We start from the raw sequence: 18,321 nt of genomic DNA on the forward strand, positions 1-18,321 counted from the left end.
GAGTACGGAGTACGGAGTCGCAAGAGTGGAATTGAAGGCAGTTCCGGCTATTTCGGGAAAGTGGCGCAGCCCGTGGCCAGTGGACTCGGTACATACCAGCTGTGATGTAAGTTGAGCTAATTTACCGTCTTTATGGCGGGGAACAATGAAGATGACGTGTATTGGTATGGTCACTCATTTGAGATTGCCTCCTCCAGACTTCCGTTAGTTAACTTTGGTGCCTGTGGTTCGTCATCCCAGCAATCACAAAGCATTCATTCCAATGCAAATTGAAATGAAGTGAGTGAGTAAGTGCACTCACTTCACCTGTGTTTCGTTTCATCTGCTCCTCCTCCCTTGGTTTTATGCTATACCCATACCTATACTATACTATACTCTACTCCCACTGAACTACCGAGACTAAATACAGGAACTAACCTACAAAGTACTTCTTTCCAACTACGCAATATACAGTGCATTCGGATCAACAGTCCGATGTACCACAACCAGCACCCATCATCTTCATTGTTCCCCAAGAGTATTGGCTTTGTGCACACCCTCATTCATTTCTTTTCCCCCTCTGGCCGATCACTGTTGATCCCCAGCCTCTCTTCCTCGCTCCCTCTCCTCCACTTCTGCTCTTTCCCCCCTCTTCTGTTCACTTATTAGACGCTGTTCCTGCCAAGCAACACCAAGCAACACGACACGCAGCTCACGCTTTCTCGGCGCCTGTTCCAGCGTGGCAGACATACACCCCATTACTTTCTGTCCGCTCGACCCACGATTACTATCCTTGCAGTTCCACCGGCGACAAAAGTGTGGACGGAAGTCTAATCTCGGGCGGCTCTCCCAGGGGTTCAGTCGCTCATTCTTGGGCCAAGCCGGGCTGGGCGGATAAGATAGAAAGTCGACCGTGTTTCTCGCTCTCCATTCAATTTGCGACGATTTTACTCCCCCTTCTTCCACAACATCCTGAAGACCTCTATTATTTTCGTTTCCCCTATAACCTCTCGCGCATTCTGAGGCCTCTCACTGTTCAGCTGTTCATTTTCCACTCCCACTCCCAAGAATGGGCTGGCCGGTGTGTAATTCCACCGCCGAGGATGAGACCAGTATGTCCCTTTTCGTCCTTCGCCCGCTCTTCGCTACAATTTGCGACGCTATGGTTGTTTGTTGAGTTGAGCTGACGCGGATTCTCCATTTTCACTCGCATAGTCACGGAGGTCGACCTCTGGGAAGGCGGGATCACCTTTCACCAGCTGTGCCTCATGGTCGGCGGGGTGTTTGGTCTGATTTCCATGATTGTTTCCTTCTATCTTATTATGATGCATGCTACGCATTACAGCAAGCCGATCGAGCAACGACAGTACGTTCCCGCCTTATCGTCGCGCCGAGCCAGAGTCGCACAGAGCTAATGCTATCATGTTGCATCTCACAGTCAAATACGAATCCTATTGATGATACCTATTTATTCGGTCGTCGCGTGGGTCGGAACGTACTTCTACAAGAACGATGTGTACTACGATTTGATTGGAAATTGCTACGAAGCCTTCGCCATCTCCGCTTTCTTCTCCCTGCTCTGCGCCTATGTCGCCCCCGACCTGCATAGTCAAAAAGAGTATTTTCGTGGCGTGGTGCCCAAGCCCTGGGTCTGGCCTATCCCATGGCTGCAAAAGATCTCCGGCGGTGAGAAAGGCGTGTGGAGAACCCCTCGCAGTGGTTTGACTTGGTTCAATGTGAGTCTGTTCGATGTCTCAATCGCGTCGGTCATGAGCTGACGAAGAGACCACAGGTCATTTGGGTGGGGGTTTTCCAATACTGTGTCCTCCGGGTCCTTATGACCGTTATCGCCGTCATCACGCAACACTACAATGTTTACTGCGAAGAATCGCTCAACCCTGCGTTCTCGCACATTTGGGTATGTGCTCTTGCGCCCGATGGCTGGCGTGCCTCGACTGACCTTCTTGCCTGGATAGACTATGATCGTAGAGTGTATCGCTGTCTCGATCGCCATGTACTGCCTGATTCAGTTCTACATTCAGCTCAAAGACGACATCAGCCAACACTCTCCCTTCTTGAAGATTCTTTCCATCAAACTCGTGATCTTCTTGTCTTTCTGGCAGTCGGTAAGTGGGCTCATTCCGTAATCTACTCTCGTGGCAACTGGTCTAATTGTACCTGCAGACGTTGATCTCGTTCCTTTCTTCCGCGGGTGTCATCAAAGCGAATAAGACAATCCAGTCACCGGATTTGAAGGTCGGACTTCCAAACATTCTCATCTGTATCGAAATGGCCATGTTCTCGGTCCTTCATCTGTGGGCCTTCGCATGGCAACCGTACTCGCTTCTTGCGCAAAATTCCGATGTCACCGACTTTTATGGTAATGGAAAGGCCAGCTATCAGGGAGGTCGCTTTGGCCTCAAAGGCCTTTTGGATGCGCTCAACCCTGTCGACCTTGCTAAGGCGGTTGGTCGCAGTTTCCGTTGGTTGTTTGTGGGACGCAAGAAGCGGACGCTGGATCCCAGCTACCACACGCCGACCGAGGCGTTTGGACTGAATGCGACTGAGAACCTCACTCCACCGTACGGAACCGCATACCAAGGGCCTCCAACGGCATTGAGCGCAGGGCGATATGGCAGCGACGAAGAAGGCGAGGTGCTTTTGTCTCATGCTCAGCCCAGTCCAGGCGGGCTAGCCCCGGGCATGCACGATGACAGTGATCCGAATCGCTTCTACTCGCATAATCGATTGAGCGGCTCGTCTATACTGGAACCGCAACCCTCGCACACGGCTCCTCACACAGACCCATCCTATGAGGATGCATACAATCCGTACTTGGTTCAATCTCAGCATCTGGCCCACGACCCTTATCACCACGATACGCCCACCCCCGGAAACCCTCCGTATCCGGACAACACCACCGCTACAGCCACCCACCCTCAACCCTACCAACAAGCTCCCCTCCAGGAACAACCTCCGATCCCTCTTCCAGAAACATATCAAACCCCGCCACCCGGATACGATATTGAGAGTCATCAACGGAGGTAAATGGGGGCCCCTCCAAGCGGACTCATTGCATTTGCATCAAAAGCTTTTTCTCAAAGCAAACCGAAGCGCGTGACATGACATGACCTAGACCTCGTAGCACTGGTTGTTGCATCTACCATTCTCTTTTCTACAGCAAGCTGTCTTTGACGGTGTTCCATCCCAGTCACCCGTCACCTTCATATTGTCTCTATGGCGTTGGTTCTATTCCTGTTGGATTTGTCGTATAATACCCTCTGTTTGTTTGCTGGGTCATCTGGCCGATGGCGCTTTATCTGCGTTATTCTTGTTTCACATTGTACGAGATCATGGCATGAAATATTGATTGTATCGCGGATTGATGAGATTTTCTTGAAGTCCTTGTGTTTTCTGGTTTGGAGAGGAGTGGGTCTGCACTCTTTGTCTATGTTCTCGACCTCTCATAGAGTTGGAGGATCTCTGCATGTAGGTTTATTGCCACAAACTCGATGTGTCTTCGCCCGTAAGGATGAGGAATCCGGACATTCCTCATTCTATCTACACGAAAGAAACATTTCAACCATAATCTCATTACGTATTTAAAGGATGGAACAATAATGGGGCGACTTCATGAAATTGTTCCCGGGGCAGATGGCTGAGGGCAGAGAACCCCCCCCCCATCATTCCATCCGTTCAGAAAATCACTCTATAGCCCATCCCCGCCGCCCCCTATTCTCCCGTAGAGCATCTCCTCCCCACCATACCGCCCCTGCAATCCCGCCATCCGCATCTGTAGGTCCACACCACCGCCACTCCCACCACCACCGCTCCCACCCAAAGAGCCCAAGCCGCCAGACAGGCCGGATTTCCGCGCGGCCGCGGCCATGGTCCGCCGGGCGTTGTTCAGGATGGCGGTGCGTCTGCCCAGTTCCCGCATGTTGCTGATGCTATGGCTGAGTTGGCCGAGGAGGGCGACGAGGTGGACGTCGTTGGCCTGGGCGAGGGTTTCACGGTTCAGGGCGCTATTGGCGGGAGGGGTGAGAAGGGAGAGGTGGGAGAGGCAGGCGTTGATGTTGCGGAGGATGGGGTGGGAGAGGGTTGTTGTTGTTGTTGTTGTTGTGGGTTGTTGGGTGGTGGTGCTGTTGCTGGTGCTGGAGGGGGAGGTGGAGATGCTGGAGACGTAGGATTTGATGAGTGAGATTCGGGATTCGAGGGTTCGGATGGCGTTGAGGCGAGTGTTGAGGCTGGCGATTACTGTTGTTTTTCGTTAGTATTTCCTAAGGGGCTTGGTTTCGAGGATTGGCAGGGGGAGGGAGGACGTACGCTCTTCTTCTTCGGGCGAGAGGAGGGCTGATGGTTCGGTTGATGATTGTTGTTGTTGTTGCTGTTGTTCCTTGGTTGATTGTTTGGCCTTGCTAATTTGCGATGGGTCTGTGTTGGTGCTCGAGGGATAGATGGCTGCGTTGCGGGCGGTTCGTGCGACGGTGTCGATGCCTATCATCTCGGCTTCGCCGGTCTCGATGGAGTAAGGGAGTTCGCGGAACTTGATGCTTAACGTTGGTGGCTGGTCCTCGCTGTCGACTTGCATGGTATTGGTGTTGGCATTCTCGCCTCCTTCGTACACGCTCTCGTAGATGGTGAGAGGCAGTTTGCCGCCTTTTGAGGATGCTCCGGCCACCTCGGCAGGGTGGAATGCGAGAAATACCGCGGATTCATTGTGCTTCTCGAGGATCAGGCGGTGGATGGGTAGGTAGGATGCATTGGGGCCGCTGGATGGGCAGGTCGACCACCATCCGACTAGGTCGAGCGCCGGCGCTTTGTGCACGTCCTTGACTGTGAGGTAGAGTAGATGTCAGTTTATCGGGGCTGACCTGAGGGAGGGATGAGAGGTGTACGACTTACATTGCTGGACTCGCTCTACAAACCAGTTATCCGGAATTTGAGCCTCCCCGTTCGGCCCTTCCGTTACCAGACACTCGAAAGCATGCTCTAAGGTGATTTCACGGCCGTTCTGCTGGCCCAGCAGCGCTCCGACTATGGGTCCCTGCTGGCATCGGGCTGCGTGGCGGGTGATGTGATCGGAGATCGTGAGTAGGATTAGAGGGTGAAGTTGGATATGAAGGCCGGAGTCAGATGCTTTGGGAGATACAAGTGAGTCGAAATGTTCAGACATTGTGTCACGACCTTGGGAATTGTGATGATGGGAGTTGGTGATTGCGATGGAGTTGGCGATGCTCTCTCATCATATCCGGAGGTACGAGCGGAGCTGTCACCGGTTTGTCTTGTTTGCAATCCAGCTTTCCCTCCTCCCCGCGCTGAGCGGGCATCAATCCAGGTGCATTCATCCTCCAACAACACAGCAGAACAAGCTACACTAGAACAGCATGGCTGTGCCTACGACCTTTGAGGAAGCCAGACTTCATCTACAGCAGATCCAGCGTGATCCTTCTACCAAGCTGGATACTAATATCATAGATAAGCTGAAGTTAGAACTGACGGAGAATACGGACCGCAATGTCCCCGCCACTCTACTGATACAGATCTCGGAGCTCTTGCCGGTGCTTCAGGAAGACCCTACCCCTCTCACAACGCTTGCAATAAAAGCTGCAGGGTATCTCTCATTTAGTGATCTCCGTGCTGTTGACCCTCCTATAAATTTCATCGCGGGATTCCAAGCGCCCTCCCCACCAGTCAACCTCTTGGCCTTGTCATTGTTGAGTAAAGCGGGTAGAGTCCCGAGTGATGCTGCCATTGTCGCGGGGGACTCTGAGCTCGTCGCATCCCTGGTAGAGCTTTGGCTGTCGACTTCGTCTACCGCTGTCGCTCAAGCGGCGTTAGACACCATTTGGACCTTGTTGGAGATCGATCTCGCTAGTCCGCTGGAGCTTGGCGAGCATGAGCCTGATGGAACAACTGCTGGTCAAGGTCTGTTTTGGAGAAGAATCTTCACGGATAAAGATGTCTATGGACTGTTGTTCTCCATATGCAGTCTCGAGGATAATGGGCCTGGAGGCATCTCGAAGCGAGACAAGACAGTGGCTCAAGGGAGGTTGATGGGCTTCCTCGTGAAGGCAGGGCAACTGCGCTGGGACATCATCTCAAGTTCTCAAGTCGCAGATGTGGAAACCAAGTACCAGAGCGACAGCCTTCTTCACTTTGTCGCCTGCAGGATGGTTGACCGGGGCGATGTGTTGATGCACATGACTCTGATCAACTTCTTCCATGACCTGCTGGCCATCGACGCCCCGGGTCTCATGGCCCGAATGACCGTACAATCCGCGTCTACCTTCTCCTCGCCAGCGCTTGACTTCCTCATCTTAAACGATATACACACTACTTTGTTGGAGTTCTACCTCGATGAGTCCAAACTGGACTCTATCGACCTGGCCTATCTTTGCGGTCCAATCATGTCCTACGTGGCACAGTACGCTGAACTGTACCCCAACCACCTTTTGCAGAATCCCCGACATCTGCTAGACCGCATTGTATCTCGCGTCGCTGCATCTGTGGCAATCTCGTCCGCTCAATGGGCGCATGGGCCTGTCCCCAGCGGACAATTGAACGTGCTTTCCTGCTTGCCTCGAGTCTTGCTCGTGGAAGCCAGCAAGCAAGGCCTGAACGCGGTGCTATCTGTTCCCAGTAAACCCCCGAACAAGGAGGCCCTCGACGTGCTCGCCAAGGTCTTTCATGGCCCGGTCAAACCCGATCTGGCTGACTCGATGGAGCTGAACACGTCCGGCCAGACCCCAACCGACTGGCACCAAGAAGCAGCGGCCGCCCGGGTCCTCTACTTCCAATACACGAATCAGCACACTGGATTCTGGACGGATGTTGTCGCGACCGCCGACATCCTCGCTATGAAGGATGTCTCCTTGGCCGCTATGTCACTTATGAAAGCGATTATTACCGCCAATTGGCAGGTCTTGCCGGCCGAAGTGCCGACTTCTGCTCCTGGCCATACCAGGTATCAGCTCCCTACTGAACAAAGCCTGGAGACTCTTTCTCCAGCGACACAGGGCGTTCTTCCGTCAAGTGGTGCCTGGGCCGCTCTGACACCACCGGCTCTTACAGTCCTACTGCCCTACCTTTTCAAACCTCCGCGCTCGTACTCCGAATTTGTTGGAGGCGGTGCCGCAGATCCACAGAACGCGGTATGGAAGGTGGCAACTGCGAAGCATGAGGTGCTGGTCGCTTTGTATGACGGTTTGAAAGAGAGCGGCGGACAGATGGCTGGGTTCGACGATATCATGCGTACACTCCGTCAACGCGTCAACGAGGGCCCATGGGGGCCAACCACTCAACATGGCAACCAAGTTGCAACTGTCGGGTTGTAATAGGTACTTCTGCTACTTTCTTCTTCGTTTCAGTGGTTCTCGGAAGCCGACTTAGTTATTTTTAGCGTCTTAATCGTACAAGCCTGAGACAAGTAGATGATATGCGCCACTGCATGCAGGAAACCTCACGCAGTACATAACGTCTTGAAATCTGATTGGTTGACTCTTGAAAGTAAGATGTCAGGGCTCCCGCGCGACAAGCCCTTATTTCCTACTTCAGCGTATCTCCGAAGGCGGTGACTCCAAGCTCCGCCCGGGAGTCCAGAAGTCAGTGGTGAGCCCTTGTACTTTTTTTCTCCAGCCGCGCCGCAGCCCCCTCTGAAAGTCACTCTCGTTGCAAGTCTTCCCCGCCGTCGCCCTTCGACCTTGGTACAGCATTACTGCCGCTGTGACGGGACGAAGAGGCCCAGGACGAAATCGACACCATCTCTCCATCTGGCATACCCCTCATCTTCTTTCCACCATGTCTCGCTTCGGAGCCAAGAAGGGCCGCAAGCTCCCCGGAGCAGAATTCAGTTGGGAAACTGGTGAAGGAGGCGGAGAAAACGACACCGCGCCGACGCCTCTTTTTCCGGTATGTTTCTGTCTGTCTTTCATTGGGAGGAACGAATGCCTCCGTCTATTTTTTTTTTTCTCGAAACAAGGATTTTCCCGGCATCAGTGTCGGGGTCCAATACGGATCCCATGCTAACAACCTTTTTTCCGACATTCTAGAAATACCATGTCCCCCGCGCCAGGCCTTTAACCCCCCACGAGCAGATCCAGGTGGATCAGTACCGGTCGCTTCGAGAACGATTCCACGATGGGCCGTATTACTCTGTGCTGGACTCGGCGACGTCGTCGGCCAAGAAGGAGAGTGCCGCGCGGGTACACTTCGACCCGTTCCATGGGATGCCCTCGTACTCGGGCAAGTATCAGAAAAAGATGCGGACGTTGCCGAAGTTGGCGGGGAGGGAGTATGGTGAGTTGTATGCCGTTTTGTGGTTCCCTTGTGCTTGAGGTGGAAAATTCGGGGTTGCTTGTTTGGTTTTACTAGTTCGGGGGGGGGGGGGGGGGGCTTCTACTTCTAAGGAGATACATTTGCTAACTTTGAGGGGCTGTTTTTGCTGCTGCAGTGATGAAATTCTTCCCCAAGGAATTGTGGCAGACCATTCAGCCGAGCTTCAAGCCCGATGCTGCGATGGACGGATACGTGCTGCGCATTGATCGGCCCGGAATCCGGCGCGGTTTTGAGGACGATGAGGATGAGGAGGACGACGAGGCGGGCAAGAAGGGGAAGAACGCAGAGGAGGGCGATGCGGAGAACGAGGATGATGAGCGGGAGGTCCTGGACCCCGATGAGGAGGAAGAGGAGATCATGGATGATGACTTCGAGGATGACGACGACGATATGGGTGGGGATTACAACGCGGAGCAGTACTTCGATGGCGGCGACGATGAATACGGCGACGATGGGTTCGGAGATGGTGGCGGCGGGGGTGGTGATGAGGATACGTATTAAAAAGCGGGCGCTTATTTTTAAGATACCCTTATATTCATTATCTCCTTCGATCTTATCAATCTGAGCGATTTATCGGGCTTTATGGTTTGAGACATGTGTAATTGGCCGTGTTTTCTTTTTGGGGGAGCCATACTGTTCGTGAGCAGTTGTAATTAGGTTCAATCAGTAAGAATGGTTTCTTGTCAAAAAAATAGCTTCTTCAAAGGATTTGATGTTATGTATATACATATCACCAGGTAGAAGACTCTTATCAACTCGACTTCAGGACCCAGCAATCCATACCAGTGAAAAAAGACCCCAAATTCCCCTCGCAACGAAGAGACCGACCGATCGTCGGGATGACGTCATCCCGCTCTGTCGGCGCAAAAGGCCTTCGTTCCGGAGGAGGGGGGCTTCCCAAAAAAAGATAGCGGATGAGAGTGAGAGTGAGAGTGAGTGAGCGAGTGATTGAAACCGCAAAAACGGAAGTGACTCGCTCCCGCCCTTCGATATCAACTACAGGTATTGCGCAAGCACGTGCCATACCAGAAGCAATGAGCAGCAATTCTCAGCTAATCCAACAGAGACGCTCTGCGCTCGTCCTCTATGGCTCCGAAACTGGCAATTCTCAAGAGGTCGCCGAGGAGCTCGGCGCATTAACCGAGCGGCTCCATTTCAAGACCCATGTTGCGGAATTGAATCAGTACAAGCCGGTACGGTTTCTCCCATCGCCAGCGATGTAGATGGTTAAGAGGGAGAGTGTGCGTGTGTGCACGAACCCCCAACGCTGACTCCAACGATACTGTTAGGAACCACTCAATTCGTACACGCTGGTGCTATTTGTTGTTTCCACCACCGGGCAGGGCGATTTTCCGGCTAATGCGCGATCGTTTTGGCGATCGTTGTTGTTGAAGAAGCTCCCCGCGACGTTCTTGAGTGGGGTCAATTTTGCGGCTTTCGGGTTGGGGGATAGTTCCTATCCGAAGTGAGTGCGTGGGAGATGTTTTTTTATGGGGAAGGTTCACAGTAACTGAGATGGGAAGCTGATTGACGTTGGGTATAGGTTTAATTGGGCGGCTCGCAAGCTGCATAAACGATTGCTTCAGTTGGGCGCGGAGGAGATACATCCTTGCGGAGAGGCGGACCAGCAACATCCCGAGGGGTGAGATTTTTGTTCCCTTGCTCATCGACAGCAAAAAGCCCGGGAGATACGGAGATGCTGATGTGATGGTTTGTAATAGTCTTGAGGGGACGTTTATCCCGTGGTTCACCAGGCTTCGTGAGCATCTGCTCGACACATATCCGCTTCCGCCAGGGCAGGTGCCGATACCGGACAACGTTCAGCTGCCTCCGAAATGGGTCTTGCAACTACGAGATGATGGGGAGGAATCCTTAACATCGGAGCGAGCCGCAGGATTTGATGCAGGAGTCAATGGATCTTCTGAGCTGGACCGACTCGGTCATGATCTTCGGCCGCTGCCAGATACGCTGACGGCGACCCTGACAGAGAATAGGCGAGCGACTGCCGCGAATCACTGGCAGGATGTGCGCCATTTGTCCCTGACTGTCCCTGAAGCAGTGTCCTACGTTCCTGGAGATATGCTATCCATCACCCCGAAGAACTTCGCCGTCGACGTGGACAATCTCATCACGATGATGGGCTGGGAGGCAGATGTCGATCGGCCGGTGACACTCGTCCCTGGGCCGACATTACTCTCGGCAGACGACGAGGATATGCCTTCTCCGCCTATTCAGGGTCTCGACTCATATCCCAAACTGACCTTACGCGCTCTCCTTACCGACTACCTCGACATTCAGGCCATTCCTCGCCGAGCGTTCTTCGCTACAGTGGCTCATTACACGGATTACGAAATGCACAAGGAGCGTCTTCTGGAGTTCACCAACCCCGAGTTCCTGGACGAACTGTGGGATTATACCACTCGGCCGCGACGCAGCATCCTGGAGGTGTTGCACGAGTTCGACTCGGTGAAGATTCCATGGCAGCATGCGGTCTCGGTGTTTCCAATCATGAGAGCGAGACAATTCAGTATTGCCAGCGGGGGCGCCCTCAAGCATACAGCGGAGGGAGGCACGAAATTCGAGCTGCTGGTCGCTATCGTCAAGTATCAGACAGTCATCAAGCGCATTCGACAGGGGGTCTGCACCCGGTATCTATCGGTGCTTCAACCCGGAAGTACACTTCAAGTGCAGTTGCAGCGTGGGGGCCTCAACTCATCGGTCAATCAACTAGTGGGACCGACGGTCTTGATTGGCCCTGGAACTGGAATCGCGCCCCTGCGATCGATGATCTGGGAGAAGGCCGCGATCGTCAAGGCGTACAAGGAAGAAAACCCTGGAGTTGAGCCCCCGATCGGGCCAACTCTGCTCGTGTATGGAGGTCGCAACAGAGAGGCGGATTTCTTCTTCGAACAAGAGTGGGAGGAGCTGGGTGAGCTGGTCCGCTTGAAGGTCCTGACTGCGTTCTCGCGAGACCAGACGCAGAAGGTCTACGTTCAGAATGTGATCCGCGAGAATGTCGGCCTCCTCTTTAAACTCCTGCATGACATGCGTGGCTCGGTGTACGTATGCGGATCCTCTGGGAATATGCCCAAAGCCGTGCGGCAGGCCCTCACTGAGGCATTTCAGCACGGACCGGAGGTGGAGACTGATCGGTTCAATGAACAGGGCGCCGAGCAGTATCTGCTGGGGATGGAGAAGACAGGCCGGTATAAACAAGAAACGTGGTGATCATTGTGTCGGTTAGTGAGACCGACTGCATAGACCTTTGGGGGGGTACGAGACATGAGAGACCATTTTAGAACATAATTCAAGCACAATGAGGTCATTTGCCCTCTATCAGCTGTCAGGAAGACTCCAAGTAGTATTCTATTCGAGCATCTGCCTTGACTGCCCTGACATACCTCGGTTGGAGGCGGGATTGACACAGGCGGGGAGAGACGATGAGCTCGGCCCGCCTCGGGGGCTTCTCCGCCTAGAGTCACCTGCTTTCTGCCGCGGATGGATTGTGAGTGAGTCTGTGACTGCTCCGACGGATCGGTTTAAGCTACAACACTTCTTCCTCTCTCCCCCATCTCTCTTCCCCCTCCTCCCTCGCGCTCTTTACATTTTTCCCCTCACGAGCCCATCGGAACTGTACTCACCTGGTCCAACATCTCTCACATAGCAATCACAATGGCCAGCAACCTGCGGATTCTTGTCCCCATCAAGCGGGTTATCGACTATGCGGTGAGTTTTTATTGCCCTGCCGTGCTCCGGCTTCGGTGAGAAGTTGAAGTTGCCGAGTCGAATCTCCGCGCCACGATGCCCTCATAGCCATTGCACTGCACTCCCCCAATACTGAAGTCCCAAGTTTGAAATCAAACTCAACATGCTCATATCCATACGACATGGCGATAATTTCCGAATTCAAAAAAAGATAAACTAACAGACCAATCCCTACTAAACAGGTCAAACCCCGCGTGAACAAAGCCAACACCGGCGTGGAGACGGCCGGCGTCAAGCACTCGCTCAACCCCTTCGATGAGCTCTCGGTCGAGGAGGCCGTGCGCCTGCGCGAGCGGCACACCAAGAAGCAGAGCCCGATCAAGGTGGACCAGATCCTGGCGCTGTCGGCGGGCGGCCCCAAGTGCGCGGACACGCTGCGCACGGCGATGGCGATGGGCGCGGACCGGGCCTTCCACGTCGACGTGGGCGACAGCCCGGACGGCGGGCCGGAGCCCCTGACCGTGGCCAAGATGCTGCAGGCGGTGGTGAAGCAGGAGAACATCAACCTGGTGCTGCTGGGCAAGCAGGCGATCGACGGCGACCAGGGCCAGACCGGCCAGATGCTGGCGGGCCTGCTGGGCTGGCCGCAGGCGACCCAGGCCAGCAAGGTCGAAATCAAGGACGAGAGCGGCACGGTCGAGGTCACACACGAGGTCGACGGCGGCGTCGAGACCCTGCGCGCGCAGCTGCCCATGATCATCACGACGGACTTGCGGTTGAACGAACCCCGGTACGCCACGCTGCCGAACATCATGAAGGCGAAGAAGAAGCCCCTCGAGAAGAAGACGTTGGCCGACTTCGGCATCGAGGATAAGAAGCGGTTGAAGACGATCAAGGTCACCGGTGAGTTTCCTGGCGTGTTCTGTCAGTCACGAGAAGGGAGCTGGAGCTAATTGTCTTTCTTCAGAACCTCCCGCTCGCCAGGGTGGTGGTAAGGTTGAGGATGTGGACGGACTCATCGGCAAGTTGAAGGAGCTGGATGCTCTGTAAGGGTTTGTGGTGGAAAGGAGCGGAGCATTTGCGTATGTTTGTGTTTTGTGTATGTTTATGACTGACTACCTGCCTACTTAGACTTGGTTCGGTATCTTTACTTTTTTATTCCCCAAGGGGATATATATCATTTTTTTTTTGCATACATTTCTTTTTTGTTGCTCTTCCTTGACTCGAAGCTTTCCATATTCTAGCCCTATCTATTACATCCTTGGACTACTAATATGCAGATCCATCGGTGACATGCATACCTCTCCGTCTCCGTCTTCTATCACGCAAAGATTATGGATCGCTTCGTGATGACTGCCTGACTCGCCATCGTTCTGCGTCACAAAGCATGTGGTAGTCCTCGCACGGTTACTGTGTGGACAGCAGTGGAGGGACTGATGTATCCCTGCAGTTTGAATGAAATGCTCAATTTCGAAAGGAGGAAAACAAAGAATGGTTCGAGTGCATTGACAGACAAAGATCAAACAATATGCTCTATGGGAATCTCCCTAAAATATCCCAAAGAACATCCCTTCCACGCTTCCACCCTGCAATTATAAAACCCATGGGAACGGCCAGGTCTTGACTCCCATTCTCGACCGGTCAGTCCACCGTTTCATACAAGATAGGTTTCCACAGAGAAGCAGCATAATTGTTCAAAAAATTGTCGACTGCTACTAGATATCAGCAAGATCGCGGTTTACCAGCAATGGCCGACGTGAGAATGAGCACCATTCATCTCATCGACACTGAAGATGGGGTTCGTAGCCTTGTCGATACGATCATCGCGAATCCCTTCGAGCCACTCTACATCGTTTTGAAAGGTGTAAATCTCTCCCGCGAAGGTACCCTGAGCCTGATGCTAATCTACCTGGAATGCATGGACAACATCTACGCAGTGGACTTCGAGACCCTCGGCGCGCGGGCCTTCTCCACGACCGCGAGTTCCCGTCTCTACAACACTATCAGCCTCCAGGCCATCCTCGAGTCCCCCAACCGCACCAAGGTCTTCTTCGAGGTGTGGAATGGCTCGGACGCGCTGTTCAGTCAGTTCCAGATTCGCCTCCAGCGCGTTGCTGACCTCCAGCTGATGCAGCACGCCGCCTCCGAGGGCTGGCGGCGCGACAACAGTCGGGTGACCAATCTCGCGGCGTGCATCAAGGATGACGCCGGGCTAACCGAGCCCGAGGCGCGCCGCTGGCGGGCCGAGAAAGAACGCGGCCGCTCCAACTGCTTTTATCTCGGCCGCGACGGAGACAGCCACATCCTGCGTCGCCGGCCGCTGGACAACGACTTCCTCAACTACTGCTCGGCGGATATCGCTCACTTCGCCAAGCTCGACCGCCAGTATCGGCGCCAGCTGGACGAGTTCTGGAAGTGGGTGGTGGAGCGGGAGGCGCAAGCCCGGGTCGTCGAGTCCCAGCAGCCCAGGTTTCGGTCTCGGGGTGGCTGGCGCGGTCGGATCTTCGGGCCCTGGAATGGGGATCGAGTGCAGGCACTGCGGATTAAGTTCATCGAGGAGACCCGGGGGGGTTGTGTGTTGAAGGAGGAATAGGCGGTTGGTGCCAAGATTGGCGACAATGATTTTTGAGCATTCGGCCCGGCCCTTTCTTGCGGTGAGTTTCTTTGATTCCTTTCCTTTCTTCCAATAAATCAATAACTATAAAAAATCAACATTCAAACGTTTTGAACGAATTATTCTCTCGTGCCTCCCATCCTATGTAAATGTAGTTCTGCGGTGGCTAGCCATAAAGCCCTTGTTCGGCTGCCATGGTTTAACTTGGAAGACCCTGCCTCTTTCCATATTCCCCAATCCCATCTAATATCAACACCTCTTTCGTAATCAAATCTGCCTACTAGGTACAACCCTTAGCCCTCCAAACATCCCTCAAGCAGTGGTAAATAGCAACTCTCACGAAATTCCTGATTTGACCAGAAACCATAAGATCAACAATAACCCACCCACCAAATGTCTATTCATAGAACCAAAAACAAAAGCAAACTTCAGCTCGACCGCCCCATAAAATAGATATACTATACTCCACAATCTCCCAAGTATATGAAACTACTGCACAGCCCTCCCACTCCTGGTTCTAGTGAGGCGTAGCTCGCATTCTAGAAGCGCGGCTGAAAGCGATGCCCCGTTCTCTACTAGGTTGGATCTTGCTTCGTTTCAATTCCCGGTTTTCAGATGTTGATCGTGGGATAGATCGGGTTCGTGATCGGTGAGATTTGCGTCGTGGTGAGCTGGTTGGGTTGATTGATCGATCGGTCGGTCGTTGGCGCGGGTTGTACGGATTAATGGATGGATGGATGGGTAGGTTGATATGTCGGCTCAGGGCTGGGGGTTGCGCGTGGAGGGATGTGATGTATCGCGTTTGGTGGGTTGGAGCTGGGGTTTTCTGGAAAAGGTGGGTCGGTCTGTGGTGTTTATGGGTCTAAGGTACGGAGTAGTGTGATGGCTAAGGCATATTGTTTTTCAGAGGCGGAAAAGTTTGATGGGTGATGGGAGGTTTTGGGTGGTGGTGATGGTGGTGAAGTATATAGTTGAAAATTACGGTGTTCAGCTGATGGACTTGGTAGGTTTGCATGTTTGGCAAAAACAATGTGGAATGTGGATGTCATAAATATCGTATGATAAACTACTGAGTACAGGAACAAGAAGAGATAAGACCCTTTCATCAATTCCACGTAGTACGGGCCTGGAGTGGAAGTGTTCCTCAGCTCACCATGTAGAATACTAATGTGGACGGACACCGTGCGGAGCTGTACTTCGGCAATGTCTCGCGCACATTGCTCTCGAAGCTAGTGGCTGCTGGGTTATATTTTAGTCAAGGTGCTTACTCGGTCCCGCGTTCGAACCCCGGCAGGGGAGAAGGGAATAACGCCTGACGCAGGAATATCCCCCTCCTCCACCCCGTCGGGAGATAGAACTGGGATGAAAACCCTCGGGGATAAGAGAGGGGTTTCGTAGCACTGCACAGAGTAGTGGCCTACCAACTCATAAGGTGGCTGCTCCTGCAGTGTGAGCTTTTTGGTTGTGATCTCTTCTTGGGTTGGTTGTATACATTATCCCTTCTGTCTTCTTCTCTGGTGTAGCGAATGGTTCGTTGCGGTTGATGAGGTTTATGAGGGTGAGGGTGAGGGTGAGGGCGGGGGTGGCATTTTACTTCTATTTCACTCCGCGTTTGTTTGTGGGCAGGTCGATACTTGCAGAAGAGATTCAATAGATAGTGGCACGCGTCGTCTCGCGGTCTATGCGGCACTGACCAATGTAAGTCTCTCTTATCGAGCGTCTGTACAGAGGAAAGTCCCCCCCCCGGTTTATACTACGGCCCGTTCGTGAGATGAGGACATGACGAGGCCAGCAGCCGATCCAGACGACCAGCCATTTACTAGAATTCTGGAGTGCTGAATACAAGCTTACAAGCCTCGGGTCACTTCGAAATGGGATTTCGATGCCAGCTTGTCAGCTTCTTATTCTATCTGCCGAGTTAAAGATCATCCATGGCCATGTCAAATCCGCAAAGATGACAGCCAGAGAGATGAGCCTTGGACTTGGTTGATGCTAAACTCAAAACCTCTCCACGAGAGCAACAGAAGATATGTAAACCAAATAAGGCGTGCTGGTTTCCATTGCTGTGATCAGCATGTGGACTCGCGCTTCGACTATCTACATCTACGGAGTACAGTCAAGCAACTCGACATGCCGGTCCATTCTTGAGTAGAGTGACTAGTGATGAACTTCTACCCTGTGACATCCTCGAGACATGTGTCTGAGCGGATGAGGAAACAGGCTATACCGCTGTATGTATAGCCTACGTTGCGCAAGGTTGGGACGGGGGGACTCAGTGCCGCCGGGGTTGTGGAGTTTCGGATGTGCCGAGTGCTGTCGGCTGTCTGTTAGGGCGAAGGTGCAGCTGCAGGCTGTAGCTGTAGCGGAGTTGCAGCAGAAGGTCCTCCGTAAATCACACCCGTGAGCTTCATGACAGCAGCTGCTCTCTAAGTTACCTGTCTTAGTCCCCTAAAGAAGAGTTCTTCTGGCCTGCACATATACTGGTTTTGGTAAATATGACGACGGACATGCGCCGCTGACAGCAGTCGACTCGACAACACCACCCCACCTTTTTTGCGATTGCTATCACGTATCCTAGATCCTGCATGAAAGGGATTTAGATTGACCTACTATTGAATAAAGCTGAACCCACTAGTTTCTCGTGTGAAAGGTTGATCACGAACCCACAGTTCCTGAAGGCTGACAGGTACGGAGTACAGTATCGGTAGTTCTCCAGCTGCCAGCTGTCATGCGCCTATGCTGGATTAGGGCTAGATTCATCATGGTCGGATCGAAGCTGCATCGTAACCCGGCCCAGCCCAGAAGAGAAACAGAAGCTTCGTCGGTTCGCATGACGGGGTGGCGACTGGGGGCCCCTGGGGCCTGTCAGATTCAGATTCCCCGTGATGGGATTTGTGTGAAAGAGGGAAGGAGACGGCGACCAAGGAATGGAAACTTCGACGGTTTCTGATTTGGCTGTCCTCCCTCGTTCTCTCAGCTTCGTCTGGAATGTCTTCTTAGCTTCCATATCGATAGAGCCGATTGGACCCTTCCGCGGGGATGCTTGTCCACTGCGGAATGTCTGGAACAAAACAAACTCGAAAGGAATCCCAGATAGTTTTAGGGTTCATCCCGAATGTGTCTATCTTCGATATATCCCTACCAATCGAGTGGAAGCAGATCCAGAGAAAGCGCAGAGTTTGGGACTTGCGAATAGCTGCAAGATCGATCCTCTTCTGCACACACACACACACACACACACACACACACACACACACACACCTCCAATCACATATTACCATCATTGCAAGCCGCAATAACCGCAAACTGCAATTCCTCGTGCTGGGCCCCAACTCTCATCTCCACTGGAATTTCTCAATAGACTTGAGTACCGTATGTGCAAAATGTGATGTGTATGATTAATCTTATATGTTCCCCTCGTTCCAGTGGCAAAGGATGATTGATGGAGTGACAAAAGTCAAATTTCGATGGGCATGTGTGGGAGAACATCATGCGGCCGGCCCCCTTTCTGGCCATCACGGGGGCAATGAGTTGATGAAAGCTGAATCGAAGGATTTGACCAGCAAAATATGATATGTCGAGTCTTTTTCCGGGTTCTTGTTCTGTTTTCCCAACTCGGAGGGACGGAGCTTATCTATCTACTTCTGTTCGGTCTTTGGTTTGGTGGGGGGGGGGGGGGGGGGGGG

The 18,321-nt window shown here is 53.0% G+C and overlaps 7 protein-coding genes across 7 annotated transcripts; 5 read left to right on the forward strand and 2 right to left on the reverse strand.

The window, feature by feature from the left end:
- Positions 1-1,048: 1,048 nt before the first annotated feature.
- BO72DRAFT_387279 (DUF300-domain-containing protein) lies at positions 1,049-3,027 on the forward strand (the record flags this gene model as incomplete). The annotated part of the gene is made up of 6 exons (XM_040941669.1): positions 1,049-1,151; positions 1,195-1,345; positions 1,418-1,715; positions 1,772-1,897; positions 1,956-2,105; positions 2,164-3,027. 6 exons carry the CDS (start codon positions 1,049-1,051, stop codon positions 3,025-3,027), a joined length of 1,692 nt encoding a protein of 563 aa, XP_040797397.1.
- A 301-nt stretch (positions 3,028-3,328) lies between these two features.
- On the reverse strand, positions 3,329-5,193 carry BO72DRAFT_437499 (COP9 signalosome complex subunit 6). The gene is made up of 3 exons (XM_040943353.1): positions 4,885-5,193; positions 4,306-4,815; positions 3,329-4,236 (listed from the first exon to the last, which is right to left on the reverse strand). Exons 1-3 carry the CDS (start codon positions 5,153-5,155, stop codon positions 3,689-3,691), a joined length of 1,329 nt encoding a protein of 442 aa, XP_040797398.1. The 5' UTR covers positions 5,156-5,193; the 3' UTR covers positions 3,329-3,688.
- Positions 5,194-5,331: 138 nt separating this feature from the next.
- BO72DRAFT_451756 (uncharacterized protein) lies at positions 5,332-7,424 on the forward strand. The gene has a single exon (XM_040945569.1). The coding sequence runs from the start codon at positions 5,367-5,369 to the stop codon at positions 7,314-7,316; it is 1,950 nt and encodes a 649-aa protein (XP_040797399.1). The 5' UTR covers positions 5,332-5,366; the 3' UTR covers positions 7,317-7,424.
- Positions 7,425-7,615: 191 nt separating this feature from the next.
- On the forward strand, positions 7,616-8,920 carry BO72DRAFT_531065 (DNA-directed RNA polymerase III subunit C31). The gene is made up of 3 exons (XM_040950335.1): positions 7,616-7,890; positions 8,031-8,277; positions 8,432-8,920. Exons 1-3 carry the CDS (start codon positions 7,780-7,782, stop codon positions 8,815-8,817), a joined length of 744 nt encoding a protein of 247 aa, XP_040797400.1. The 5' UTR covers positions 7,616-7,779; the 3' UTR covers positions 8,818-8,920.
- Positions 8,921-9,350: 430 nt separating this feature from the next.
- Positions 9,351-13,071, forward strand: tah18 (NAPDH-dependent diflavin reductase; the record flags this gene model as incomplete). Its single annotated transcript, XM_040947098.1, has 7 exons — positions 9,351-9,509; positions 9,606-9,781; positions 9,860-9,958; positions 10,071-10,075; positions 10,112-11,522; positions 12,245-12,924; positions 12,989-13,071. The coding sequence occupies 7 exons, from the start codon at positions 9,351-9,353 to the stop codon at positions 13,069-13,071; spliced, it is 2,613 nt and encodes an 870-aa protein (XP_040797401.1).
- Positions 13,072-13,913: 842 nt separating this feature from the next.
- On the forward strand, positions 13,914-14,687 carry BO72DRAFT_451761 (uncharacterized protein). Its single transcript, XM_040945570.1, has one exon. The coding sequence runs from the start codon at positions 13,940-13,942 to the stop codon at positions 14,612-14,614; it is 675 nt and encodes a 224-aa protein (XP_040797402.1). The 5' UTR covers positions 13,914-13,939; the 3' UTR covers positions 14,615-14,687.
- Positions 14,688-15,374: 687 nt separating this feature from the next.
- On the reverse strand, positions 15,375-15,803 carry BO72DRAFT_243251 (uncharacterized protein). Its single transcript, XM_040939941.1, has one exon. It carries the CDS (start codon positions 15,739-15,741, stop codon positions 15,490-15,492), a length of 252 nt encoding a protein of 83 aa, XP_040797403.1. The 5' UTR covers positions 15,742-15,803; the 3' UTR covers positions 15,375-15,489.
- Positions 15,804-18,321: the final 2,518 nt, after the last annotated feature.

Source organism: Aspergillus fijiensis, assembly GCF_003184825.1.
Source record: "Aspergillus fijiensis CBS 313.89 unplaced genomic scaffold BO72scaffold_60, whole genome shotgun sequence".
Lineage (NCBI taxonomy): Eukaryota > Fungi > Ascomycota > Eurotiomycetes > Eurotiales > Aspergillaceae > Aspergillus > Aspergillus fijiensis.

Bases quoted from the DNA above. Each gene is read 5' to 3' on its own strand.
- BO72DRAFT_531065 (XM_040950335.1), top strand. From the start codon at position 7,780: ATGTCTCGCTTCGGAGCCAAGAAGGGCCGCAAGCTCCCCGGAGCAGAA. The intron at 7,891-8,030 runs GTATGTTTCTGT...CCGACATTCTAG, and splicing joins CGCCGACGCCTCTTTTTCCG to AAATACCATGTCCCCCGCGC. The intron at 8,278-8,431 runs GTGAGTTGTATG...TTGCTGCTGCAG, and splicing joins GTTGGCGGGGAGGGAGTATG to TGATGAAATTCTTCCCCAAG.
- BO72DRAFT_451761 (XM_040945570.1), top strand. From the start codon at position 13,940: ATGGACAACATCTACGCAGTGGACTTCGAGACCCTCGGCGCGCGGGCC.
- BO72DRAFT_243251 (XM_040939941.1), bottom strand. From the start codon at position 15,741: ATGAAAGGGTCTTATCTCTTCTTGTTCCTGTACTCAGTAGTTTATCAT.
- BO72DRAFT_451756 (XM_040945569.1), top strand. From the start codon at position 5,367: ATGGCTGTGCCTACGACCTTTGAGGAAGCCAGACTTCATCTACAGCAG.
- BO72DRAFT_437499 (XM_040943353.1), bottom strand. From the start codon at position 5,155: ATGTCTGAACATTTCGACTCACTTGTATCTCCCAAAGCATCTGACTCC. The intron at 4,816-4,884 runs GTAAGTCGTACA...TCTACCTCACAG, and splicing joins TGTAGAGCGAGTCCAGCAAT to TCAAGGACGTGCACAAAGCG. The intron at 4,237-4,305 runs GTACGTCCTCCC...GAAAAACAACAG, and splicing joins CTCGCCCGAAGAAGAAGAGC to TAATCGCCAGCCTCAACACT.